This window comes from Trichosurus vulpecula, chromosome 2, assembly GCF_011100635.1.
Source record: "Trichosurus vulpecula isolate mTriVul1 chromosome 2, mTriVul1.pri, whole genome shotgun sequence".
Taxonomy (NCBI): domain Eukaryota; kingdom Metazoa; phylum Chordata; class Mammalia; order Diprotodontia; family Phalangeridae; genus Trichosurus; species Trichosurus vulpecula.
In genome coordinates, this window is record NC_050574.1 from 76889320 (window position 1) to 76915244 (window position 25925).

The 25925-nt window shown below is 48.5% G+C and overlaps 1 protein-coding gene across 3 annotated transcripts in view; it reads right to left on the bottom strand.

Moving 5' to 3' along the window:
* Positions 1-198: 198 nt before the first annotated feature.
* Positions 199-25925, bottom strand: part of MAP7D1 (MAP7 domain containing 1) — a 29725-nt gene continuing 3998 nt past the window's right edge. Inside the window, exons 2-18 of one of the 3 annotated variants that reach the window (XM_036744489.1) lie at positions 19789-20127; positions 19456-19524; positions 16631-16794; positions 14529-14643; positions 12513-12623; positions 10825-10947; positions 10251-10399; positions 9972-10111; positions 9542-9870; positions 8893-9070; positions 3200-3359; positions 2942-3046; positions 2479-2532; positions 2264-2321; positions 1827-1935; positions 1402-1598; positions 199-886 (exon numbers count right to left, since the gene is read on the bottom strand). In XM_036744489.1, the coding sequence (XP_036600384.1) occupies positions 876-886; positions 1402-1598; positions 1827-1935; positions 2264-2321; positions 2479-2532; positions 2942-3046; positions 3200-3359; positions 8893-9070; positions 9542-9870; positions 9972-10111; positions 10251-10399; positions 10825-10947; positions 12513-12623; positions 14529-14643; positions 16631-16794; positions 19456-19524; positions 19789-20127 (2411 nt within the window). In that variant the 3' untranslated portion in view covers positions 199-875. The remainder of the gene's footprint in view (positions 887-1401; positions 1599-1826; positions 1936-2263; positions 2322-2478; positions 2533-2941; positions 3047-3199; positions 3360-8892; positions 9071-9541; positions 9871-9971; positions 10112-10250; positions 10400-10824; positions 10948-12512; positions 12624-14528; positions 14644-16630; positions 16795-19455; positions 19525-19788; positions 20128-25925) is intronic. The other 2 variants (XM_036744490.1, XM_036744491.1) reach the window with 2 other exon arrangements.

Sequence of the window (25925 nt, forward strand, 5' to 3'; positions counted from 1 at the left end):
TAGTCAGGCAGGAGGGAAAAGGAGGGGAGTTAACCTCTAGAGGACAGATGCTTGTTGAAACTGCAGAGTTCTCTGCCCCACCCCCTATCCCCATCCCAACAGTGCCATTACCCAGGCACCCTGGCCACTGAAGAGTAGTTCCAGAATCCAGGTGTCCCTTCTCCTCCCCGTCCCCACCCCTAGAAAGCTGAAGCAAGGTTGGCAGGAATCTGGCTTTATTTCCGGATAAGTTTGTTCATATGCTGTAACACTGACACCGAGGTGGGGGCGGGTGTGGGTACAGGCTCCCCTGAGTTCCCAATATCCCCATTCCACCCCTCTTGGGGCTACTCCCTCATTGTAAGAGCCTGGGGGAGGCCCTTTGGTTACCCTTAAATAGAGAAAAACCCCTGTGGAGCCCTGGACTGGCTTGGCCCCTGGGGGGTGAGGCCGTGGGCCCAGGGATGAGGGGGGGCATGCTATATACATTATTCACAGACATTGTACCCAGAAGGTCACTTCCAAGAGTAAAAGTGATATACTACAAGTGAGACCCAGTCAGCGGCAGGGGTGTGAGGATGTGTGAGAGAGGGAGGGGTGTGGGAGGCAGGGCCTGGCTCCAGCTGAGGCCAGGAACACCATCAGTCTTATAAGGTGCAGATTAAAAACAACACACAGGACACCCCTGGGAACCCGGGAGACTCATCACCCCTCACATCTTTGCTCCTTGCGCAAGCCCCAGCAGTTTTCTTGTCTTTTGTTCCCTTCTTCCTCTCCTTCCTTTTCCAGGGGGAAAGCCCTGGAGGGTCTGTGGCACTCCTGGGGTGGGGGGCACTGGGATGCCCTGGCTTGAGGACAGAGGCATAGTGCAGTGCTCTGGAACTGGGGGCAGGCTTTTAGAGGACTTCTGGGGACAGAAGAAAGAAAGAGGATGTAAGCCACAGGGACATCTGGCAACATTTGAATCATGCAGAACAAGCTTGGAAGAGCATTTTGGGATAAAGCTGAGGGTGGGGAGGTACTGGGGAATGGAATACTGAGTCTGGGCCAGTGGGGGGAGGGGGGGATCTGGAGGAGCTGGAGGAAGAAGGGAGGGGCCCTTGAGGAGGAAATTGGGGAAGGTGAGGTGGGCCAGGGATACAGAATTATTCAGAGAGGAGAGCTACAGGAAGGATATGGTGAGAAGACAGGAGGGATAGAAAGGATCTGTCAAGGAAGGGTGAGGGTTTCAGGAGGGAAGTCTAAGTAAGATTCAGGGGGAGGCCAGGAAAGATTCTGGAGAGCAGGGCTAGGGAAGGCTTTTTGGGTCAGGGAGAAGGCAAGGATGAATGAAGAGGGGCCTGTCATGGGGACAGGTAGGAATTCATTGGAGAGGGCTAAGAAGGCAATGGGATGGTAGGGGAGCAAGGATGCATCTAGTACCTGTGACCTGGGGAGGCTGCACCACAGTTTTCTTGAGGAAGGCCTCAGCCTCCGCAAAAGGCAGCAGAGACTCCCCAGTCCTACTGAGGGGACTCCCTTTTTCTCCAGGGGTCCCCTTGGGGGTGAAGCCATTCTCTTGGTGCACAGCAGCTGGTTGCAGTCCATTCACCAGTGGCCCTGCCTCTTTCCCCTGCATGCTGTAGGTGCAGAGTGGGAAGCATTCGGACTCCTGATTCCTTGGCCCTCAAGGGTGTCCCTCCAACCCTGAAGTATCCTGAATGCCTCTACCCAAACCTATAACTGACTCTCCCCAAGGTGCCAGTAACCCCAGAGCAGTGAGAAGGAGTCCTGTTCACTTTCCCTCTGCTCCCTTCCCTCTCTAGCGGATGGGAGATGGGGGAAGGGAGCTCTAATTCAAGGGTTACCTCCACTGAGGCTCCTGAGGAGGGTGTCCCTCTCTTGGCAGAATCTCCTTTTCCAGGCCCTTGGCCAGGGGCTCAGACACTTTCTCAGGCTCAGACACCTTCTCAGGCTCTGCAAGGAAGAATCCCCAAAGTGGGGAGGGGCCTCAATGGAAGGTCCCTTCAGCAAAGGAAGGGGAAAGAGTTCAGTGGAGAGGAAAGAAGTTTAATGAGAGGAGGACTCAGCTGGAAAAGGTCATTAATGGAGGGGAGGGAATTTAGTGGGGCAAGAAGAAAAAGGGTCAGATGAGGGGAAGATTCAATTGGGGAAGGACTTCAATGGAGAGGGGGAAGATTCAGTGGGGAGGGAGCCTCAGTATGGGAAGAAGTCCCTGAGCCCTCCCCCACCTCACCTGGTTCCCTGCCCAGCACTCCCCACCCATGGGGAGGGCCCCCAGTACCTGGGCTGGAGTGGTCTGCTTTGGCCTCCTTCCCATTGAGAATCTTCCTATCCACCTTCTAGTTGGGTGGTGGAAAGGGGGGTGGGTCAGAATGGTGAGGGACCCAGACAACACCCTCAGCTCCACAGGAAGCTCCCTCCCTTCAGAAAGTCAGCCCCACCCCCTCCCACAGGCCCTACGGACACCCCACCCCACCCCCATCTGGGGTTCCAGACCTTGGACTCAACAGCCTCAGATTTTCGAGTCCTCTTCATAATTTCCTCTAGCCGCTGCAGCCCCAGGAAACATGGACCAATTAATATGAATAACAGTAACAATAACAAAGAGCAGACATTTACACACCTTTTAAGATTTGAAAAGCCCTCAATACACCTTGTCACATTTGAGCCTTGCACCAACCCCGTGAGGCCAATACCACAGGGATTACTGTATTATTATCCCCATTTTACAGCTCAGAAAACTGAGACTCACAGTGGTCACTGTGACATGACAAGGTCCCACAGCTAGTGAGAGTATCAGAGGCAGGATTTGAACCCTGGGTCTGGGTCCAACACTCCAGTCACAATAAAGGAGCCCTCAGTCAGACACCCCCCCACCCCCGCCCCTGTGGAAGGAGGGGCAGCTCCCCCACCAGCTTCCAGGAACTGACCCTGCTCCTCCTCCCTAACATATCCACACCTTCTTTCTCTCCAGCCGCTCCTGCTCCTCACGTTGAAAGTGTTTCTCCCGTTCCAGACGCTGCCTCTCCGCCTCTTCCCGGGACCTCGCTTCAGCCTCCTCCTTCTGCCAAACGTAGCCCCGGTGAGGGGTGGGCGCAGGGGCTTCCACCCCTGGCCAAGACTTTATCTGCTGCCACGGTTCCAGCAGCTGTTGCCTCCCCCTCCCCTCAACCTTGACCGAGCCCCCAGCCGGACGCCAAGCACACCGCCCTCGCACCTGCTTCTGCAGCCTCTCCTGCTCCTCCAGCTCCGCCTGGGCCTTCTCCCGGGCCTCCTGCTCTTCCCGCTGTTGCCTCTCCTCCTCCCGCCGCCGGGCTGCCGCTTCCCGCTCAGCCCTGGCCTCGGCCTCTCGGGCCAGCTGCTCCTCTCTCAGTCTCCTGTGGGGGGACAGGGCATCTGGGAACTCAGTGCCCAGCTTTCCCCCTCCCGCTTTGGAAGACCTTACTTTATGAAAAGGGAGTGTGGCCCAGAGGTCGATACACCATAAAAGAATCTCAGAATCCCCCACAAATCATCTGCTAGGATCTGCTTGAAGATCTCCAATGATGGGGGTTTCCAGAAACAATCCATGACACTTCGGGACAGCTATTACTGGCTTCTCCCCTCCTCCTCTCATATTGGGCAGAACTGACCTCTCAGCCCCGCCTCCCACTCTGATATCAAGCAGAATCCCTCATTCACATGACAACCCTTCAGCCCCTTGATGACAGCTACTATGTACCCCCTCAGTCCTTTCTTTTCCAAGCTAAGTATCTCTTGTCCCTCTCCCAATAAGACTGGCTCTAAGTCTCTTCAGCATCCTGTGAGTCATTTGATAGGTGAGATTAAAGTTTGTCAATGCGGTGTTAGATATGTGATGTCAGCAGGGAAGGTCAGAGGATCATCGAACAAAGTAGGCATTTTGTTGTTGTTCAGTCATGTCCAACTCTCTGTGACCCCATTTTGGGATTTTCTTGGCAAAGATATTGGAGTGATTTGTCATTTCCTTCTCCAGTTCATTTTTACAGATGAGGAACTGAGGCAAACAGGGTTAAGTGACTTGCCAAGGGTCAGGTAAGTGTCTGAGGCTCTGATTTGAAGCCCAGTGCTCTATTCACTGCACCACCTCATGCATGCATAAAAGACATCCAGCTGGCAGACCATCTTTATGAGATTTTTCTCTATTGAGCCAAATCTTGTTTGTAATCAAATAATGAACATGATGTGATATTATATTCTTTACAATTCAATCAAATCATGTGATTGGGAAGATGTGGCCAGCTGCAGAGAATCATCTCTGAAAGGTTGTCTATTCCCTTCTCATATTTTCATCAAGGATACCTTTCCTTTATACATAGACCCATAAATATTGTTTAAGGATCAGAAAGTATACATATGGATCAAAAGTTACCAATATCTTCTAAGTTGTTTAAAAATTAAAAAAAAAAACTCAACCCTATTAGATTGGCTACAATTCCAAGAGACTATTCAAAACATGGGGATAGTTTTGACAGAGTATGGGTAGAAAAGACCCTTAGGAAGAAGATGAGCAGAAGCATGTGAAAAACAGTGAGAGATATATATATATGTATATATATATGGATAGACAGATGGATAGATAGATATGTGTGTGTATATATGTATGTGTGTGTATATATGTATGTGTGTATGTAGATATATCTCTATATCTTTCTGCATATTTATATATAGCTTTACTTCTCTATATTGATATATCTCTCCATATCACTGAGTCCATCAGAAGCTTTGAGGCAGTTGAGATCTCTCCTGCCCTCTTGCTAAATCCGTATGTTGGGTATTCTACTTTGAAAGGTTTCATTGCTCCTCAACACCTGGCTTAGGACTTGACACAGTCCTATTAACAGTGATGGCAGACCCTGGATCTCTCAGCATTCTGGTAGTTATCAGCAATGGTGACAAATATCACATCAGGACACACTACCTGTGTTCATCTGTGGAAAGTTCTTTGATACTTGCCCCTGGTCCCATAGAGCATGAGTGACTCTAATACAATCGCTTTGCCAAAGATCCCAAGGACTCAAATCCTTAGTCATTTGAAAGGCTGGGAGTTGCAAGCATGGAAGGAGGTGACCATGCTTGATGTATCTTATACTGTTTGTCATTTGAGTCTTCTGGATATCATAATATCTTCTAATTCAAACAAATTGGTATCACTGCAGTATGAGGTCATATATGAGAAATACCGGTCTAAAGAAGTGGGCGGGGGGAGTACAAGATGGTAGGGGCTGGACCTGACATGTGCTGTATTCCCCACCCATAATCCCCCACCTCTTCAGATAGGTGTGTGGGAATGGAAGTTACCTTTTCAAATCTTTTTTGAGCTGTGTTCTGTACCCACAGACCTCCACCTCTGCAGATAGGTGTGTGGAGGTAAAAGATACCTTTTCAAATCTCTTATGATTATAGGATCATAGCTTTAGAGCTGGAAGGGATTTCAGAGGCAACCTACTCCAACCCTCTCGTTGGGGTTGGATGAGAAACTGAGGCACAGAGGTTAAGACTTGCCAAAGGTCAAACAGCTAGTAAGCTTTAGGAACTGAACCTGGATCCTATTGACCGCAAAGCCAACATTCTCTCTACTGTATCATACTGCCTCCCAAACCATCAGCTTTGAGTGGATGCCAACCCTACCCTGCCATGAATCAAATGAAAGCTTTTCAAAGGAGTATGTGTGGTGGGGGGGGCGGGGGTTGAGGGTCTAGGTGCTATATAATACCATCCTAGTGTTTATGCAGTCTTTTTGAATATTCCCCTCTGAAACATCTTGAAAATCAGTCCCTGAGTACCTTCACACTTGTATCATGTTCAGTGCACTTTTCCTCCTTGGCAGCTTCTTTTCCAAACTTAAGTTTCTTGAATGTCATTGCTCCTTCCTCATATGTCACCATGGGTACTGAGTTGTTCAAGTTCAAACTTGTTATTTCTACTGTTACTGATAATTTGAATAGATCCCTCTTGAAATATCATTCTTTTTCATTATCTTCCTTTCAGTTTCTTATAAGTGCTTTCAGTTGGGCTTTATACTGAGAATTTTGCAAGTTTGTCTGATGAGAAGACAATGACTCAAAATCTTCTATCATGCTAAATGTGTGCACGATGTTCCAATACTGTCAGACATGCTTGATATGCTGGCTGGTTGGCTCGTTCTTCTTACCTGTGTTTTGCTGTTGTTATAAAGGAAGGTTCATGGAATGGGAAGAAGGGTCTATCCAGAATTGACTTTTGATGTAAACAGGAAAAAGCATCAATAAGATTCCATTTGTTAAAAGGATAAATCATCTATCCTCTGTAATGCTTTGTGTTTCTAAACAGTTCTCACTGGCTGCCATTTATCCCTACATGCTGAAGGAGGGTTTCCTGGCTGGGGTATTTTCTGGGTTCTTTTACTCTCCACTTTCTGGCAATTAATCTCCATTGGTTAAATTTCACTAAGAGATAGATGGCAATAATCAGAATCAGTATCTTTGATTTTATCCTTTTCCCATTGTTCTGGGTCAAGTGTTTATTTTGAAAAGGTCACATTGGAGGTGTTGTAATTGCAAGCAGCATCTTCTTATTCTTCTAATTCGATATTGATTTTGACATTTGCTCTTTGCATTTAATGATCTGACTTCACAAAGATTCTGAAATAATTTGGGGCAGGAGGTGGGGCAGTGGATAGAGTACTGGGCATGGAGGTGGGAAGACTGGAGTTCAAATTTAATCTCAAGACACCTACTAGCTTAGCTAATGCTAAGTAAGTCATTTAACTTGTTTGCCTCAGTTTCCCTATCTGTAAAGTGGGGATAATAAAAGCATTTATCTCTCAGGGTTGTTGTGAAGATAAATGAGATAATAATTGTAAAACGCTTAGCACAGTGTCTGACACATAATAAGCACTATATAAATGTGAGCTATTATTATTTCCACACTGATAAACAGTAACCTCCTATCTGTTAGGATATAATTAATTTACTGTTTTCTTTCCTTGTTTCTTTTTCTTTTTTCATTAATGCTGTTTGGTATGCACCATGTCCATGTCTTGAGGAAAACATGTATTATTTACAGGCATGTGGCCTCTGAATCATCTACTTCCCTCTGGTCTCTTTCATTCTTATTTAGGAACCATGCTGTTCAATGTATTATTCACTGCCTTCTCCCATTCCATCTCTGCCTTGAAATTATCAAACATTAAGGTCTTGGTTTGGAGGGTCCTGTTAAGGTCTTCCTCGAACTTCTGTATTTCATCCTTGGCAAACTACAGATGTTGACACACAAGTTATAGACATTGACATGTAAGCTTCATGGTGTTCCCTTCGCCTGCGCTCATCATGATTGCTGTAAGGTAAGGTGACCAAACGCCTCATGGGAGGATTTTCTTGTTGACCCTGGGTGCATTGCAGAAACGGTAGCAGCCACATCTCCTTTATTACCCTCTCCTCTCCAAGGAAAGATTGTGAGCTAGCCTGCCATTTAGCTGCAACTTTTGCCTCATGCCTTCATTAGCAGCAAAAATGTCAGTTCGCTTGTGGTTTAATTCTTCTAGCAGGGCATCAGCACCAACAGGTAAATTAACGTTGCGGATCCTTGCTGTCCTTGGTCACTTGTTTTCATCACCGCTGTCAGATTGTGGGAGCAGGACTGATAAGACTGATGGCCACTCTGCATTTTTGCTTCTTGAGTCCCCCATGGCCAAAGAAGTTATCCTCTAGAGGTCAGCCCTGCTGGTGTATTCAGCTGGGCTGGTCATAAGACAATAGGAAGGGATTTCAGAGGCCATCCCATCCAACTCCACCCCTATTTTATGGATGAAGAAACTGATGACCAGGGGGTTTGTGACTTGCCGAAGGTCTTATGGGGGTGATAAGTGACAAATGTCATTGGCTGGGTTTGAACCCAGGTCTTCCGTCTCCAGAACTAGCACTCTTTTCACTGGACCACGCTGTCCTGACGCCCAAACGATAAGCTAGACATAATCTATCCCTGGACCACACTCAAGGCCTCTCCAGATTCACAGGAGCTAAGAGGGCTTTCACCCTGCTGAAATAGCCACGACCACCCAAGGGACAATTCCAAGCCACAAGGATACCCCTGAGCAGCACCTCTGGTGAGTCTTTCAACGTTCTTAAAATGGAGTATTCCTACCAGGCATAGAACAACTGGATTGTCTCTTGTTTCATTGCGGACATGCTGGTGCTATTAAAGCAGCCTGAGATTGCATTAGCCTTTCTGTGTGCGACTACCAACCTATCTTAAGCTTGCAGTCCACTAAAACCCCCCTCCCCCAGTTCATTCACATGAACTAGCTTGAACAGTCCGTGCCTCACTAGTCTGAATGAACACTATTAATTTTTTAAACCCGTATGTTGGACTTTACATTTATTCCTATTAATTTCATCTTAACAGACCTGGTCCATCCTTTTAGCCTGTCACTATTTTTGGGGGGAACCATCACAAGGTATAGTAGCCATCCCTTATATGTTTGGGTTAACATGTTGATCAAATTTTCAGACATTTATACCTTTGTTAAAATCACTGATAAAGATGTTGAGCAAAATGGGGCCGGGGATAGAGCCCTGAAGTCATCACTAGAGACCCAGTTCTCAGTTCAGCCTGAGCTTCCTCTGCACCTCCCCCCACCTTCAGCATTCAGAAGGCCATGAGACCATAAAGTATGTGTGGGCAAATTTTGTCAGACCCTGATAAGGGCAAGTGCCTGTGTTTGAACAGTCTTTAAAGGACTGAGTGGCTGAGGATGAGGGAAGGAAATGTGGTGGTGCCAAAGGTATTCTGCCCTTGTCGGGGAGAGGCTATAAGGGTATCTATGTCCCATCCCAGGCAGTCCTGGGCCTTTGTGCTTCCCATTCCTTCCCCAAGGCAAGCCCTAGCATAAGCCTCTGCTTTCACACTCACTTGTCCCGTTCTGCCTGCTCCCGCCGCTCTTGCTCCTCCCGCTCTCGCTGCTCTCGGGCTTGGCGCCGTTTCTCAGCCAGCAGTCGAGTGGCCTCTTCTGGGTCTGTGGTACCAGCTGTGGGTTTGCCAGAGGCTGGAGGGGGAGTTGGGGCTGAGGGCAAAGCTGGGATGGTAGTACCTGGAGGGAACCCCAGACCCAGCCGTCAGGGGCACATGCCTTGGTACTCACCCTGGTTTCTATTTGTACCGCTCAGGCAAGTCTAGATCCTCCCACTAACTTGGAGCACTCAGGTCGTTTCCTCATCTAAGACATCTTTTCTGCCTCTGCCAACTCCCACCCATCCCCATGCCAGATCCTAAAGCCCCCCAAACCAGATGGAAATATGGTTATCCACCACCTTCCCCACATCCCATTAACATGGAGAACAAGAGACCTGGGGGTAGCATTGGACAGGAACCCAACTGCTGTCCTGTCTCCCTCTCAGACCTTGAATTCTAAGAGCAGGGCCATCAGTATCGCCTACTGGACCCGGCACTCCCTGAAAGCAGAGGTCACAAATCTCCTCCTTAGACCAGAGGCCAGTTCCCCCTAGACAGGGTCTGATCTTCCTCTTCTACCTCAGGGTACCCTGAAGAGCCCTTTGCCCACCTGAGGGTGGCTCCCCAGGAGCCCTTGCTGGCTCTGCTCCGGGCAGCTCCTTGGCTGGCTGCTGGGAGGCTGGTGATGGTGATGCTGCAGCAGCCGGCAGTTTCTCTTCCTCCCTGATTTTTTCTTTATTCTTCTCTTCTCGCCCAGCCTGGCCAGGGCTCTCTGGAGTCTCTTCCTTTCTCCGGACCAGCCCCTTGGAAGCGCCTGTGGTGCCTCGTGGGGAAGGTGGCTTGGGGGGCAGGTTAGGTCCTGGGCCTGGACTGGGGCACGGGGAGGCTGGCCGGTGCCGAGGTGTGGAAGGAGATGAGGGTCGAGTCTTCGATTTGGGGCTGTGGGAAGAAGAGTGACACCTTAGAATGGCTGGTTTTCCTACATCAAGTCCCAGGTCCTTCTTATCCCCTCTGTCCCACCCAGAGCAGGTGCCACACACCTGAGTTCTGTGGCAGGCAAGAGACGGGTTCGAGGAGCAGGCAGAGACTGGCGTTTTTTGAGGCTTCGCTCCCGTGCCAGGGCATTCTTCTCTTTCTCATTCTCTCGGTCTTTATCCTTCTTGTCCTTTTTCTTTTGTGCCTGGAAAGCCCGGGGTGAGAACCCCCATGAAAAAGTCCATCAGTCAGCAATGGCTCCACCCCTTACCCCCACCTCTGGTCACTTGATGACCCCCCAGCCTGCATCCCCTGGGCAGATCAGAAGTCAGAATGGCACTCACTGGGGAGGCTTCAGGCCGACGACGAGGGGTGGCAGGGCTGCCGCCTGCTGTCTTCCTGCGCTCAGCAGCTGCACATCGGTGGAGGCTCCGAGGGGTACTGCAGGGGGTCAGGGGGCTGGCTGAGGCAGAGCGAGGGCACATGGGGACCACTAGGGAGGAACACACTGGATTCAGGAGACAGGATACAGTGACCCTCAAAAAAACTCTGACCTTGAAGTTGAGAGACCCACATTCAAATCCTAGCTCTGATCTTTACTGGCCATGTGTCTTTGGACCAGTCATCCCCTCTCTGGGTCTCAGTTTCATCGGATACAAAATAGTAAGAATCTTACTTGAGACTCCCCCCTTGCCAGGGCTGCTGTAAGACAAGGGCTTGGATATAAAGGCCTGATTGAGAGATGCCAGAGATATATAATGCCCTGTTTGCCCCCAGGATGGGGCTTCCCTAGCACCTATGCCCGCTAACCTCATATCCCTGCCATTTGGATGGCCAGGTCTCTGGTTTGCCCCACCTTGAGTCTTTGTTGCTTCCCAGCTCTCCTCCCTCCCAGGGGGCTACAGCATGCCCCCCTACCCTGGTCCTTGCCATTGCCTGGCAGGGTCACAGCACTTCTGCTCCGAGCCAGGAAGGACAGCGTAGGCGTCATCAGTCGGTCCACTATGCTGCTCTCCCAAGGGCTCAGCTGTAGGCTCCGATCTGGGGTGGGAGGGATCAGGGAAAGAGTACAGAAACAGTTACCTCCTGGCTGGATCTCCAGATAGTTACAACCCTGGGGTAGACTGTGAGACCCAACCAGGCACACAACAACCACACATGGACATGCCCAAGGACCCACACACAGTTCTCCACAGACACACACACACACACATGGACCAGTCCCCCATCTGTTTCCTCCCTCCCCTAGCCTTGCATGCATCATTTCTTCTGCCCTGGCCTGATGGGCAACCACTCCCAAGCCTTGTCCCATTCAATATTGACCTTGGCTCTAATACTAGCCAGGGCTCACACCAATGCTGAGCCCTGGAGAAGGTGAACATAGCTCAGGAATGTCCTCTTGACCTCTCCCCTGACCCAGCCAAAAGAGGGTGTCTGGCCAAAGGAGGGGAAGCCAGGGCCAAACATCCAGGAGCACTGCCAGCTGCTGCCCTGTGCCCCTAGGAAGGGAAGGGCTCATCCTAGGCATGGACACCATCGCCCTACGGAGGTCCCACTCTGAAAAAGTTCTCTCCTTTCAGGTGAAGTGGCTTCTTGCCCTGAGCAAGTCATTGGTTCTAGAGGTGTCCCCACACCCTGCCCTGCCCTGCCCAGCTGCCCCTTCTGCCTCTCCCAGCCCCTCAGCTGTTCTATCTATTTTTACCCCTTCTCAGTCAGGTGGGGCCTAGCAGCAGCTGATTTGGTTGCCAGGCAATTGAACAATCAAATAAAGGCTGAAGGAGCTTATAAATAACTCCCCTACCACCTCCAAAAACCTCCTAAATCCACCACTTCACAGCCTGGCATGTGGGCATGGTGCTAGCTGGGAGTGAGGGCAGTGCCACCCTTCTACATTCTTGTCTCTGAAGACACATCCGGTGCTTCTTGGGGGAGGAGCGACCATGGGACCAAGGGTTGTGTCCTTGGCACCAGCCTATCCCAAATGCCCCTCCAAACCCCTTGGCACAGGAGGGGTGCTGCAAAAGACCAGCAAGAGAACAGACCATACTCCAAGTGATTGTGACTTTGCTTGGGCCCCAAGCCCCCTCTCTATCTCCTTCTTGTTCAGTTTAGACCCTGGAGCCGTGGGAGCAGCGCTTCCCTCTTATTCTTGGCTCAGGCCCTGTCTCCCTGCTGGAGAAGGGGTGTTGGCAGTCTTCCAGGCTCTGGCAGCACCAGCGTGGGTCTTCTGATCTTAGGATTGTATCCTGAAGCTGGGGGCACGGCCTTCTGCCTGTCCTACTCCTCCAGCCCTGGATTACAGCTCAGTCCTCAGTAGCTATGACCTCCCAATGGCCACAGAGCTTTAAATGTTGGGGATGGGGGTAGGCACAAAGGCTTAGGATGCTTCCCTAAATTATAGAACTACAGAACTTCAGAACTAGATAGGACCTTAGGGGTCATCTAGTCTGACCCCTGGCCTAACATGAATCTCTTCTACCACCTTCTTGACAAGTGGCTTGGGTCTCAGACAGGGCCAAGGCCTAGGCTGGGATTGGGAAGCAATCCTATTTCTGGGGTTGCCTCTGGGCAATGACAGACTGGGTTGGGGTGGGTGGGCCTCTTACTTCTACTGGGGGAGTTCCAGAGCGTGGCAGAGGATTTTGAGAGACGCTTGTTGATTATAGAGTCCACGTGTTTAGGCAGGTTTACTGCCGACATGGAGCACCTGCTTCCACCTGGAGGGGAAAAGACACGGGCATTAGAGCCGAGGGCCAGGGGGAGGGGAGGGCCAGGCCTGGGGCCAGGAAGCCAGGGGAAAGGGAGAGCCAGGCCTGGGGCCAGGAAGCCAGGGGCGCCCAATAGGGCCTTCCATGCAGGGTGCTCTTTCAAGCAGGTTCAAGAGGAGGGAGAGGGAAGGAGGACTAGGAGAAGAAGGGAGAGGGAAGGGCAGGGGATAGATTCAGCCCCAGGAGGGGAGACACAATTGCTCTGTCAGGGAAAGGGCCAGGCTAGGGAAAGGGGCACACTTTTAAGAGGGCCAGTGGCCACAGCCTGTGGTCTTCTTTCCCAGGGAGGACTAGTGAGACTGGATCTTGCTCTGGCCAGAGATGGCCTTAATTAATGTCTGACAGCCCCTTCCTCCAGGCTATGCCCACCCCTGCTGCTAAGGCCATCATGACTGCTCAAGCCCCTGACTCAGTACTTTTCAGACTCCATGGTTTCTACATTCTGAATCTTAGCTGATGCCCTCAGTCCTGCTGACCCTTCATCTAAACACCTCCACATATAAAGACACACAGAAACAGAGAGAAAAACACACACATATATAGAACCGGGATTTGGAGTGGTGAGGAACTTGGGGGTCATCTAGTCCAAGAGGTTCTTAACCCTTTTTATGCATCTTGGACTCCTTTGGTGAAGCCTAAGGACCTCTTTCTTTTCAGGATCATGTTTTTAAATAACTGAAGGAAATGCTAAATTTCAGTTAGAAGTTACTGAAAAAGATGTATCTTTTCCCTATCCAAATTCCTAAATTCCTTGAAATTAATCTATGGACCATTAAGGAGTCCATGGACCTCAGGTTAAGAACTCCCAGTTTAGTCCAATCTCCTCATTTCACGGATGAGGAAATTGAGGTCTGAGATGTAGTGTGACTTGCTGGGACCAAAAAAACCTGGGATTTTAACCCAGGTCAAACCTACAATCTTTTGTCACTACCTCCCCATTGCTTCTGATGCACAATGACACACCAGCCCCCACAAATATCCAAAGACGAACAAACACAGAAATACATAGCAACATGCAGACCTACAGCTGTATTATACTGTGATACACCGATATCTACAGACATCATACACATCAGCACATATACACACATATATCCATAGTGAGACACAAAATACACATAGCTGATGACAAATATGCACCAAGACATTCACATACACAACTACACAGATACAAACACATGTTTGCCCTGGATATGGAGGTCAGCTCAAAGCACAACGGGTTCCACTTCATGAAAACTCACATACCTCCCCGCCAAAAATCGAACTTATTTAAGAGATAAATTAGAGGGTAATTATCTTAAATAAGAACTCCTCTGAGTATATTATGGTACTTGTTTACAGATCATTAATTACTTGCAAGAAATCAGGGAAACTTTCAGTTCAAGTGTTAGGAGTCGCTGCTTACTGAATAAAAACTGAAGATGAAGACATCTCTCTGAGACGATAATGGCAAGCAAAGGGAAGGATTCAATTTACAAAATTTCAATTTTCGTACTTTTCAGAAACATATCCGTCATAGAAGATGAGGTATATATACCTTTAACCGATCCCCAGGTCCCTGCATTGCGTCTATCTTCCCCTGTCCCCGCATGCTTCCCTCTAGGCACCCACACCCCCTATTTAGCCCTGGTGCTGCTAGGTGTAGGATGGGCTGGGGAGATTGAAATGGATGAAGCGATTGGTACCAGCAGCGGCCCCCTCACCCCCTCTACATACTACAGTCCTCTCAAGACCCCAAAGCTCCCCCGCTCCCCTTCCCTCACATCGACCTACCTACTCCAGTACTCTGGGACAAGTCCAACATCCCTGCCACCATCCCCAGCCCCTCCCATACCCACCAATCTGCCCACTCACTGTTCTTATGTCCTGGAGAATTCTGCTGCAAGGCTCCTGCCCAGGACCAGCGCTGCTGCCGGATCTCTGCCCACGTCTTCTTCACTGACCTCTGGATGGCAGCTTCATAACGTTCCTGGGGGGTGGGGTGGGGTCAGGGGTTAACTTGGAAAGCCCTCTTCTCCAATGACTCTTTTTTCCTGCAGAACCAGGCTTAAAACCTGCTTCTTCTGGGAACACTACTTAGATTAGCCCTGAGCATAACTGTTACGGTGGTCGTTGTAATTTAGTTCTTTTCAGTTGTGTCCAACTCCTTATGACCTCATTTGGGCTTTCCTTGGCAAAAAATACTTAGAGTGGTTTGCCACTTCCTTCTCCAGCTCATTTTACATTTGAGGAAACTGAGGCAAACGGGGTTGAGTGACTTGCTGAAGGTCACACAGCTAGTAAGTATCTGAGGTCAGACTTGAACTCAGGTCTTCCTGACTCTGATGCTCTATCCACTGAGCTGCCCCTAGCTGATCACAATAACAGCAAACACTTATGTAGTGACTTAAGTTTGCAAAGCACTTTAGCCCTCTGATCCTCACAACAAGCCTGGCATTTCCTGAGTTCTGGCAACTCTCTACCCTCAGCTTCCAAGGTAGCTGGGGGCACAGTGGACAGAACATTAAGCCTGGAATCAGGAAGACCTGAGTTCAGATTTAGCCTCAAACGCTTACTAGCTGTGTGACCCTGGGCTAGTCATTTAACCTTTGTTTGCCTCAGTTTCATCAGCTGTAAAAAATAATGGTACCTACCTTGAAGGGTTGTTGTGAGTCTCAGATGAGATCCTATTTGTAAGGTGCCTGGCTCATAGTAAGTACCATAAAAATTCTTATTCCCTCCTGTCCCTGCCCAGCAGCAGAGACTGCAGCTGTATACCACATCACCACACCTTGCTTGTTCTTATGCTTTTAAAGATAATTTTCAGGTCATTTCTAGGGAATATGATATCTCCCTTCTGAAGAGTGTCCCCTCATTTGGACTTGGGGTTTGCTGAAGGCAGGACCTCACGCTTTTTCTTTCCAGGGCTCAGCTCAGAGCTCCATAGGGAGGGCATAGGAAAGGGCTGCTCACCTATCCCAGAGAAACCCTCCTTCCCTTTCCCCCAGACTGCCCCCACCAACCGCAACCTCCCCACCTATCCTCCCGCAAGACACACACAATCACAGAGACACACTCGTGAGCACAGACTCAGGTGCATATTAAATCAAAGACTGAACAGCAAGGAGATCATAGTTCTAGAGTAAGAAAGGACCACGGGGGCCATCTAGCTCAACCTTCCCATTTGACAGGTGAGGAAAGTGAGGAGAAGTCACTTGGACAAGGTGATCCAGACAGTTAAGTAACAAAAGTAGGATTTGAATCCTGGTCTTTGGCTTCCATGGTCAGTACAGGCTCCCACAGGCATGTGTACAGAGATAAGAACACACATATGTGCATACAAGAACACAGCCTCTAATAGAAATAGCTAACATACAGCAATTTTAAATATTTTAAAAATAATTTTTACTAACTTAAATTTAAAATGATTTCTTAAAAATTTAAAATGTTAGTAATTTTAATAGAAATATAGCTTTTTAATGGTTTGTAAACAGAAGGCTTTGCATATATTTCATCTAAGCCTTAGGACCATCCTGTGACATAAATGCCATTATCATCCTCATTTTACAGATGAGCAAACTGAGGTTCAAAGAGGAGGAGAGACTTGCTCAGGGTCACCACGTTAGTTAATGCCTGAGAGGGAACCTAGATCCTTCTTTTTTTGGGGGGGAGGGGAGAAGGCAGGGTAATTGGGGTTAAGTGACTTGCCCAAGGTCACACAGCTAGTAAGTATGTCAAGTGTCTCAGGCCAAATTTGAACTCAGGTCCTCCTGACTCCGGGGCTGGTGCTCTACTCACTGAGCCATCTAGCTGCCCCAGAACCCATATCCTTCTGATTCCTAGGTCATGGATCCACCCACTCTGCCATCTTGATTCCATCACAACCCTTTCTCTTTTCACCCCTCATTGCAGAAGGAGCTCCCACATGAACCATGTGGGCAGACCCAGAACCAGCACCCTTACGGGCTCGCACACACCTTGTTCTTCTCCAGCTTCTGTCGCTGCCTCTCCTCCAGGGCCGCTCTCCTCTGCTCTGCTTTGAGTCTCTGCTCCTCGAGCCGTCGGCGCCGCTCCTGGAGCTGCTTCTCACGCAGGACTTTGGCCTTCTCCTCTTTCTCCAGCCACATGGCTTTCTTGGCCGCTGCCAAAAAAAACCAGACACTGGGGAAGTTAACGGGGAACTTGGAGCAACCATCTAAGTACAAATTCAATTCTTCCCCAAAGGTGGCCCTGATCGATGCCACTCTTTTGTCTTCACTCTTACTCTGATCTCATCTCTTTGAAGAAAAGCAGGCCTATCTCTCACCTCCTAAACCAATCTGTCCTCCCAATTTCCCTATATTTGCCAGAGGTACTGCCATCTTCCTCATCCCAGGGGGCAGCTAGGTGGCACAGTGAGTCAGGAGGTGGAGTCAGGAGGACCTGAGTTCAAATCTAACCTCAGACACTTGACACACTACCTGTGTGACTTTGGGCAAGTCACTTAGCCCCAATTGCCCTGCCATCCCCCCTCCAAAAACAAACAAAAACAAAACAAAACAAAAAAAAACTTCCTCATTCCTCAGGCTGCCAACCTCAGAGCTGTCTTCTACTCTTCCCTCACTACCACTCCCCTGTATTGGGAATCAAGATGGGCTCTTAGCACTTATTCAACCAAGTGCCCTTGAAGAGTTTGGCCTTTGTTTCCTTGATTAAAGCAGGAGTCTTCAATGACCTCCTTGCCTCAAGGGAAAGCCTAGTTTACATGAGTTTGAGTGACATGTTTGTGACATCAGAGGCTTTTAGACCACATGGGTTTAAGTCGCATTTTTGTGATGATTTTAGGTTGCGTGGGTAAGTCGCATGTGTGACTCACCTTTGACCCTAAACAAGATATATAAAACCAGAGGTTGGCTCTCTTTTTTCGGAGCTCTGAGCTGCAGCAGTAGTGACGCATGACTCTGAGCCAGTCATCGTCGAGCTCCCGGCTGAACTCAGATGTTAGTAACTATGAATTGTATTTGGTCTGTTTATAAATGTATGTTTGGAATTTGTTTGTATTTGCTCTTAAGTTCAGGGTGCTGGCTTTTTCCCCTGAACTAAGTGAATGATATTTGTATGCCGGATTAAAGTGAGATTGTTAACCCCTTAATGTTGCTTTCCTTAGTAAAGCAGATCGAAAGAACCTGGGCTTGCAGCATTCTGTGAGCTGGTTGTTGGTTTTACATGCTCACAGCAGCTGCTAGCTGGATTCTTACAACATCCCCCCACCCCCAACTCAATCAGTGGCTAAGTCTTTATCCATTCTCCCTCAGCAACATCTCTCCCGTCTATCCCCTTCTCTTAACTCATACATTCGTCATATTAGTTCGGGCCTTTATCAGCTATCACTGATACTATTGCAATAATCTCTTAATTGGGCTCTCTGCTTCCAGTCTCTCCCCTAGGATCAGAGATTTAGAAGGGGCCTGGAAGGGGCCTTAGAGACTACGGAGTCCAACCTCTTAATTTTACAGACAAGGAAACTGAGGCCCAGAGAAGAAAATGACTTGCTTGGGGTCCCATAGTTAGCGTCTGACACAGGCTTTGGAACTCAAGTCTTGCTTACTCCAAATCTACCACTGCTCTGTCTACCTGCTAATTCTCCAATCCTTCTCCACCCAACTGCCAAAATGCTATTCTTAAAGTTCAGATCCCATCATGCCACTGTCCTGCTCAAGAAACTTCTTCAGTGACTACTGTACCTGCCGTCTCTAGGATAAAATACAAATGAGTTAACACATGTGAAGATGCTTTGCAAACCTTAAAGGCAATATAAATGCTAGTTGTCATCACCATCACCATCATCATCATCACCATCACCATCATCATTACAAACTCTTCAGTTTATTTAAAGCACCACAATCTAGCTCTAACCTATTTTAATAGACCAATTCCTCGTTATGCCTCCTTGGGCACTCTAAGGTCCAGCCAAACTGCTTCCCATACAAAACACATTTTCTCCCTCCTCCATGCCTTTGCAAAGGCTGTGTCCCCTACCCCAGCTTCTTAGAATGTTCTCTTTCTTCACTTCTGCCTCTGAGAATTAATCCCTCACTCTCTTCAAGGTTCCATTTGAATGTCATAAAAGGCTCTATAAGAGAGACTGCTCCAGATTGCTTCTGCCCTTCTGGTACATTATTCCGCATTCATTTTCTATTGACTTATCTCTGTTGGAGGTGATTATCTCCTTAGAAGATTATAAGCTCCTTGGGGGCAGGAACTTTTTCCTTTTGGTTTTGCATCAGTGCCTAAAACAAAGCCTTGTATGTAGTAGATGCTTTGTTGTTCAAATCAATTGAATAAGACCAGGAGATCAAGGGTAGAGGCACCATGATAATCACAGCTTTTAGAATTGGAAGGAGCTTTAGATACCATCAAGGTCAACTGGCTCTTTAGGAGGAAGTTGAGACTGAGAAAAGGAAGTGATTTGCCCAAGATCAGAGAAGTAATAATAATTGTTAACATTTCTGTAGCACTTTCCAAATATGATCCCCTCTTATCCTCACAACAACCCTGGGAAGGAGGTGCTATCGTTGTCCCCAGTTTGCAGATGAAGTAGATTCGATTTAAGTGGCAGACCTGGGATTTGAACTCAGGTCCTCTGACTTTAGATCCAGAGGTCTTCTGACTATACCAAGGTCTTTAGCTTGACTCATCAGAGCAGGGAGAGAAACTTAGCCCTGATCAAAGTGAGCCAACCCCTTCTGTGGGATTTCACAGTTCAGAGGGTCCTCTAAAGGATTTCTATCCTTCCTCTCTGTCTCCCCAGTGTTCTACTCACCAAGATATTTGGCCCGCTCCTCTCTCCGCTCCTTTGCCAGCTTGTGTCTTTCTCCTGCTTTCTTGGCATCTGGATACCATGTGGGGTGAGACAAGAGTTGGAATTAACTGAAAGTCACTACAAGTTTCCTCCTCCTTTTGGGACAAACCTCTATTTCCCAGATGGGAGAAAGAGGAGTCTCTACCTTAGGTCAAGAGAAGGGAATGGCAACCCAGGCCGCTGGAGTCTGGGTCATGGTAGACAAGCATTTAGGTTCATATCCCTGCTCCCAAGAAGAAGTGGGGCTGGGCCTCTGGGCATGGGAAGGGAGTGCAGCAAGGAGTAGACACCTACCTTGTCTAGCACTGGGGCTGGTGGAGCCTGGAGCAGCAGTCGGGGATGGCTGGCTGCTCCTGGCAGGAGACTTGGAGTCCTGGGGAGTCCCTCTGGGTGGTGGAGCAAGATTCCCACTTTTCTCTTCTGTCAGGAGAGGTTCCTCCTTTTGGGGTACTGTCTGCTCTAGAGAGGTTGCCAACTCCAGGGTGGGGGAGGCTGGGGGCTGAACACTCCCTAGAGGGCTCTTCGTGGCTGGTGGGGTGTCTGGAGGGGTGTCTGGAACCAGAGCAGGCGTTTGTAGGGGGAGGTCACCTGAAGGGGAAATCCTTGGGTCTGCGGAGGTCCCAGCTGCCTCAACTGGAAGACAAAAGCCAAGGACAGAAAGAGAAGTCAATTCCTCAAAACATAGATCCCAGACTCAGGTACCAAGCCTCCAAACAGTCAGTCGCCATAGCAAACAGGATGCTGCCCTGTGAGAGAAGAGACAGAGGGCAGGGAATGTACGAGCTGCAGAGGCGGGGTCTCTGAGGATTGTTTGAAGAAACTGGGGGTGTTCTAAAGGAAGAAGAGAAGACCTAGAGGAAGGGTGGGGACATGATGAATCTCTTCAAATATCTGAAGCCATCATATAGAAGAGGGATTTGATTTATTCCACTTGACCGCAGAGGGCAGAGCAAAGAATACAAAAGTCACAGGGAGACACATTTTAGTCTGATACAAGGAAAAATTGCCTAACAATTAGAACTCTAAGCTTTTTATAGCAAAGGATAGGATGGACAGCGAGAGGCCAATGCCCAGGGAACGAATGAACTGTGGCGTACAAATGCGATGGAACATGACTTCCCTTTTAAGAAATGACAAATATGAGGAATTCAGAGGATCTCAGGGAGGCTCACAAACTGATGAAGAGCTAAGTAAACAGAAGCAAACCAGCCCTTCCAAAAACAACCACAGTAAACAACGTGGAAGGACTTCTGATCATTGCACTGACCAATGGTGATGTCATCTGGTAAAGAGACACAGTGGATTCTGGGTACAAAACCTGGCCTGCATTGTCAGACGTGCTCCATGTATTATGATCATAGCAAGGTGATGCAATGGATAGAATGCTGGGCCTGGAGTCAGAAAGACCTAGGTTCAAATCCCACCTCAGACCCTAGCTAGCTGTGTGACCTGGAACAAGTTGCTTAAACCCCTTGCCTCAGTTTCTTCATCTGGAAAACGGGGATAATAACAGCATTTACCTTCCCGGGGTTCTTATGAGGCTCAAATAAGAATATTTGTAAAGTGCTTTGCAAACCTTTAAGTGCTGCAGAAATGCCACCATTATTACTGTTTGTTTAGCTGTACTTTATTACGAGGGAGGGGGTGTTATTCAGATGCTACACAGGCTGTTCCCCCATGCCTGGAACTCTCTCCCTTATCTTTACCTCCTGGCTTCCTTCAAGTCACCGCTAAATTTCCTTCTTCTGAAAGGAGTTTCCAGTACTCCTTAGCTTAGCAAGAGTAGGGACTGGAAAAGACTTCCCAGACCTCCTTAGCTTTAGTGTCTTGTCTCTGCTAACTGTCTCCATTTATCCTGCTTCCATCTTGTTTGTACACAGCTGTTTGCCTGTTGTCTCTCCCTCACTAGACTGTGAGCTCCTTGAGGGAATGGATTGTGTTTTTGCCTTTCTTTGTACCCTTAGCACTTTGAACAGTGCCTGGCACATAGTAGGTGCTTAATAAATACTAGTTGACTAACAGTTGGAATACTGTTGTTTGCCTGCCCCAAAAAAAAGCACAAATGAAATACTTTTTAAAAATTCCTGAAATCAAAGAAACAAACACTTATCGTTATAATTGTCTGCCAGTGGCACGGGCTGCCTCAGGAGGTGGTGAGGTCCCCATCACTGGGCAATGTCCGGTGGATGCTGAATGATCATTTCTAAGGGATATTGAATCCCTGCTCAGGTACAGATTGGGCTTGAAGTCCACTAAGGTCCCTCTACGAGATCTTACGATACTATGTCCATGACTCGGCTGGGAATGGGCTGAGGTAACTTTGGATTTATAAGAAGGAAGACCTGGGTTTGAATACCACCTCAGATACTTACTAGCTATGTGATCTTGGGAAAGTCACTTAACCTCTGTCTCAGGTTCCTGAGAGGACTAAACTCTAAGTCCACTTCCAGCTCTATTAGTCTATAACCTTATGTCTCAGACTAGGGTGAAGGGTAGGTTCAGAGATGGAGAATGGGAAAGGACTTTAGTGGTCACTTAACCCAATGTTCTTCTATTTGCTGAAATGGAACTCCCCTGAGGGTATAAGAGGTTTGTTCAGTGTCACACAGCTGGGAATTAACACATGCAAGACTCAAACCCAGGATCTCTGAAAGATGGGGTGTCCTTTCCACGATATTAGGTTATGAAGTACACATTGGGGCAGGTTGTCAGGGGCTCAGACCCCTATTTCTCATCCTCCAAGTGACAACCCCGCACAGCACATTGCCTGCTGTTCTTTCACCTCTACTCCTCTAGGAAGTAGGAGTCCTTTCTTCTGAGGGACAACCTTAAGAGAAAGGGGAGAAATCTCTCGCCACGCTCCCCTGCTTCTGTGAGGAAGGACATGGGTGCCTCGGATAGCCTGGCTCTGAGCTCAGGGGATGGGAATGCAGGGCAGGCAGAGTCTCCTGCCTAGGCTGGCCACTCTGACATGGCAGGAAGTGAGGCACCTGGCGGGAAGGGGAGGGGATGACAGACCCAGAGGTAAGGACAGCCCCACCCCAGAGGAAGGCAGAGGAATAGGGATGAGCCCAGGCAGGGACCACAGCCCAGAGGAGGCTGAGGCAGCCCACCCTTTCACTCTATAATTAGTGCAGAGGGTTTTCAGCATCTGTAATTCATGGACATTTTCTGGTCTCCCAAAGGCAGCCACAGGAGCTTGAGCTGAGGGAAGGAGGAGAAGAGCAAATGGCCACCCTTCTCAGCCACTCCCTCCCCCAACCTCATACACACATAGAGCAAGAAAGGGAGACACAAAGAGAGATCCTTATCTCGTCATATTGTGCATTAGAGCTATCTGTATTTGTGTCTTATCTTCCACTAGACAGTAAGCTCCATGCAGGCAGGGTTCATATCTTATTAAAGCTCTGTTTCTCTTCTAGCACCTAGCAAAGAACTCAACACACAGTAAATGTGGGACTTGGGAGTCAGGGAGAGCTGGGTTACAATCTTGCCCCTGGTGCTTATTATCTGTATAACCCTGGGCAAGTCACTTACCTCTCTAGTTCTCAGTTTCCTCATCCATAAAGTGAGGGTGATACTAGCACCGACCCAACAGAGTGGTTGTTGTGAGGATTGAATGTGATAAAGTTTGTAGATAATTTCAAAAACCTTAAAGGACCACAATAAATGCTAGCTATCACCATCATCGCCATCACCACCACCATCATCATCATCAGGGACCTTAGAGCTCAACTGGTCCATGCCCCTCGGTTTACAGATGAACAAACTGTGTTTACACACAAACAAAAATGGAGATTCTATATAAAAATCTATATAAATATATGTGTATGGGTGTGTATTTTTGTCTGTTTCTATATTTTATACACGATATACACATACATACACATATGTGTGCACATATACATATATGCATATATACACAGGTGCATATATGTGTGTATAGTAGATAGTGATTCCCATGATAGGCAGCATGGCACTGGAATAGTGAGGCAGTGTAGATAGAGAACTAGCCTAGGAGCCAGGAAGGCCTGGATTCAAATCCTGCCTCTGACACATACTGGTTGTATGACCTTGGGGAATTCACGTAACCTCTTAGGGTTCTAGACTGTAAAGTTGCAGGGAAGGTGCCAACCTGCATTAGTGAAGGAAGTTTTCTCATCTGGGAGTTCCTCATATCAACAAGATCACAGAACTAGACCTTGTTCCTACCCAGAGATTCCCATAAAGACAGATAAGCAGATAGAAGGACACAGACATATGTCCCAGAGCACATGGACCTCATGCTCAGCCCTGCGTGCACCAAGTACTGCCCTTTGCCCTATCCAAGTGATGGACTTGTTCTCTACTCCCATATCTGGAGCCAGTGACAACCCCCTTTGCCCAATCCTGCCCTCAAAGATACTCAAGCTTAGAACCTCCCCCACTGGGCTATGTGGAACCAAAGGCAAAATTTCAGAAGGACCTGGGGAGCCAGGGTCTCTTCAAAGGGAGTCAGTTATGCCAAAGGCTGGGGGGTGCCATCTCCACTGGGTAGTTCAAGGCCACTCAATAATAATATTGACATGGAGTCAGAGGCACTTTTGAAGTCTGGGTCTCCCAGCATGCTGAGATCAGGAAGGCTTACTACAGAAACTTGTAAAAAATTTAAATGTTTTTCTCGTTTAAACAAATACCTTATTTGCTGTTCTTTTTTCATCTCTTTGTCACTTACCAATGATTACTCCCTCCCCTAATGCTGTACTTTGCTGTTGATACACTTAAGCAAAGCAAATCAAACCATTATCTATGTCTGACAATGTAGGTCTCATCCCACACCTAGAGTTCACCACCTCTTTGCCAAGAGAGGCAGCTCAGCTACTCCAGGTCAGGACTGAAATGACTTAGCTCTTAGGGGGTAGAATGTTGCTTATATGGGAGAGAGTGTAATGACTGATTTGAAGTCTGAAGCTCTGGATTCAAATCCTGACTCTATGATTTAATACCTGTGTGATCTTGGGCAAGTCATGTAAGGTCTACAGGCCTCAGTTTCCCCCTTTGTAAAATTAGGAAGGTTAGATTAAGTGCCCTTCCCACTCTAAATCTATGATCTTTGAATGTTCCCTCACCTAGTTTGACGCATAGCACCATAGACTTGGAGCTGAAAAGGACCTTAGAGGTCAGGTCCAGCCTGTTCATTTTACAGATGAGTGTTATGAGCCTATCATCCCTAAGGTCCCTGGAAGAAAAAGCCGGGCATTCTGTGATGAGGTGCCGGGCTCCTTGATTCCATGTCACTTAGCTCCAAGGTGGGGGGTGGAAGGAGAGGGACCAGGGGGAAAGGAACCTTCCTCTTCCACTGGCCGGGCCCCAGCCCGCCATTGTTCATGGCCTCCAATCAGGAGCACCCACTTCCTGTTATTTCAGGGGCAGGAAATGATGACATCCCGCCTGGGCCCCACCAGACCCTGCAGACCCATCAGCCAGCCCCTTCTAGCTCCCAAACCTTTGGCTTAAACTCCAGCTCTCAGGCTGTTCCTCTGCTCCCTGGTACCCAGCTCTGCTGAGGGAAGTGGAGGGATTTGGAATCAAGAGATGATCTCCCCTGAGAGGAGAAGGCAGTTTTGGGTAATGAGGGCAGAGGTAGGGTTCCAAACACCCTGGCCTCAGCTAATCAGACTCATCCAAGAATCCCAGCTGGCTCAGCTTCAGGGATACTCTGAGACCTGGCCAGTTCAGTCCAGACCCCAGGAGTCTGTGAGTTTTTGAATGGCAAGCAGTTTGGGCCTACCCCGGGAAAGTGAGGGTGGGGGCAGGAGACATAGGCCTAGGGTAAAAGCAGAGGGTCTGGGGACCTGCTAGATACCCTGCTCCTCATAACTCACCATTTCAGAGTCTCCATATGCATCACAGAAGGAAATGAGGTGCTGGCCATTATCCAGATCATTTAATCCATATTGCAAATCTAGGGCTCCTCCAAAATCACAGAATGTCAGAATCGGGGAAGGGGTCTTAGAACACTGAACATAAAATCTTAGCACTGATAGGGGCCAAGGAGACCTTAGTACAACCTCTCTCGTTTTACAGAAAAGGAAACTGAGGGTCAGGAGGGTTAAGTGACCTTGTCCAAGGTCAGATAGCAAATCTGCCTAACAGTCATATTTCTACTTCCTTTGGCACTCAGAAGGCCAAATCTTGATGTCCAAAGGATTGGTAAGGTCCCCTAGAGTGGAGAGGGAATGGGAAGGCGTATGGTGGGGGATTGTGATGATTAGGGCTTGGGGCATCATCCCTCATTTCTACCCCCACCCCACTCCTCTCAGGCAGCCCCAATGATTGGGGGTGGATGAACAGGACCTGCAGCTGACACAGTAACACTGAAGATCGTGCCCAGGGGTGCCAGGCAGGGCTGCCACCCTCAAAACAAAGCTACATTATCTGGGGCTCACCCG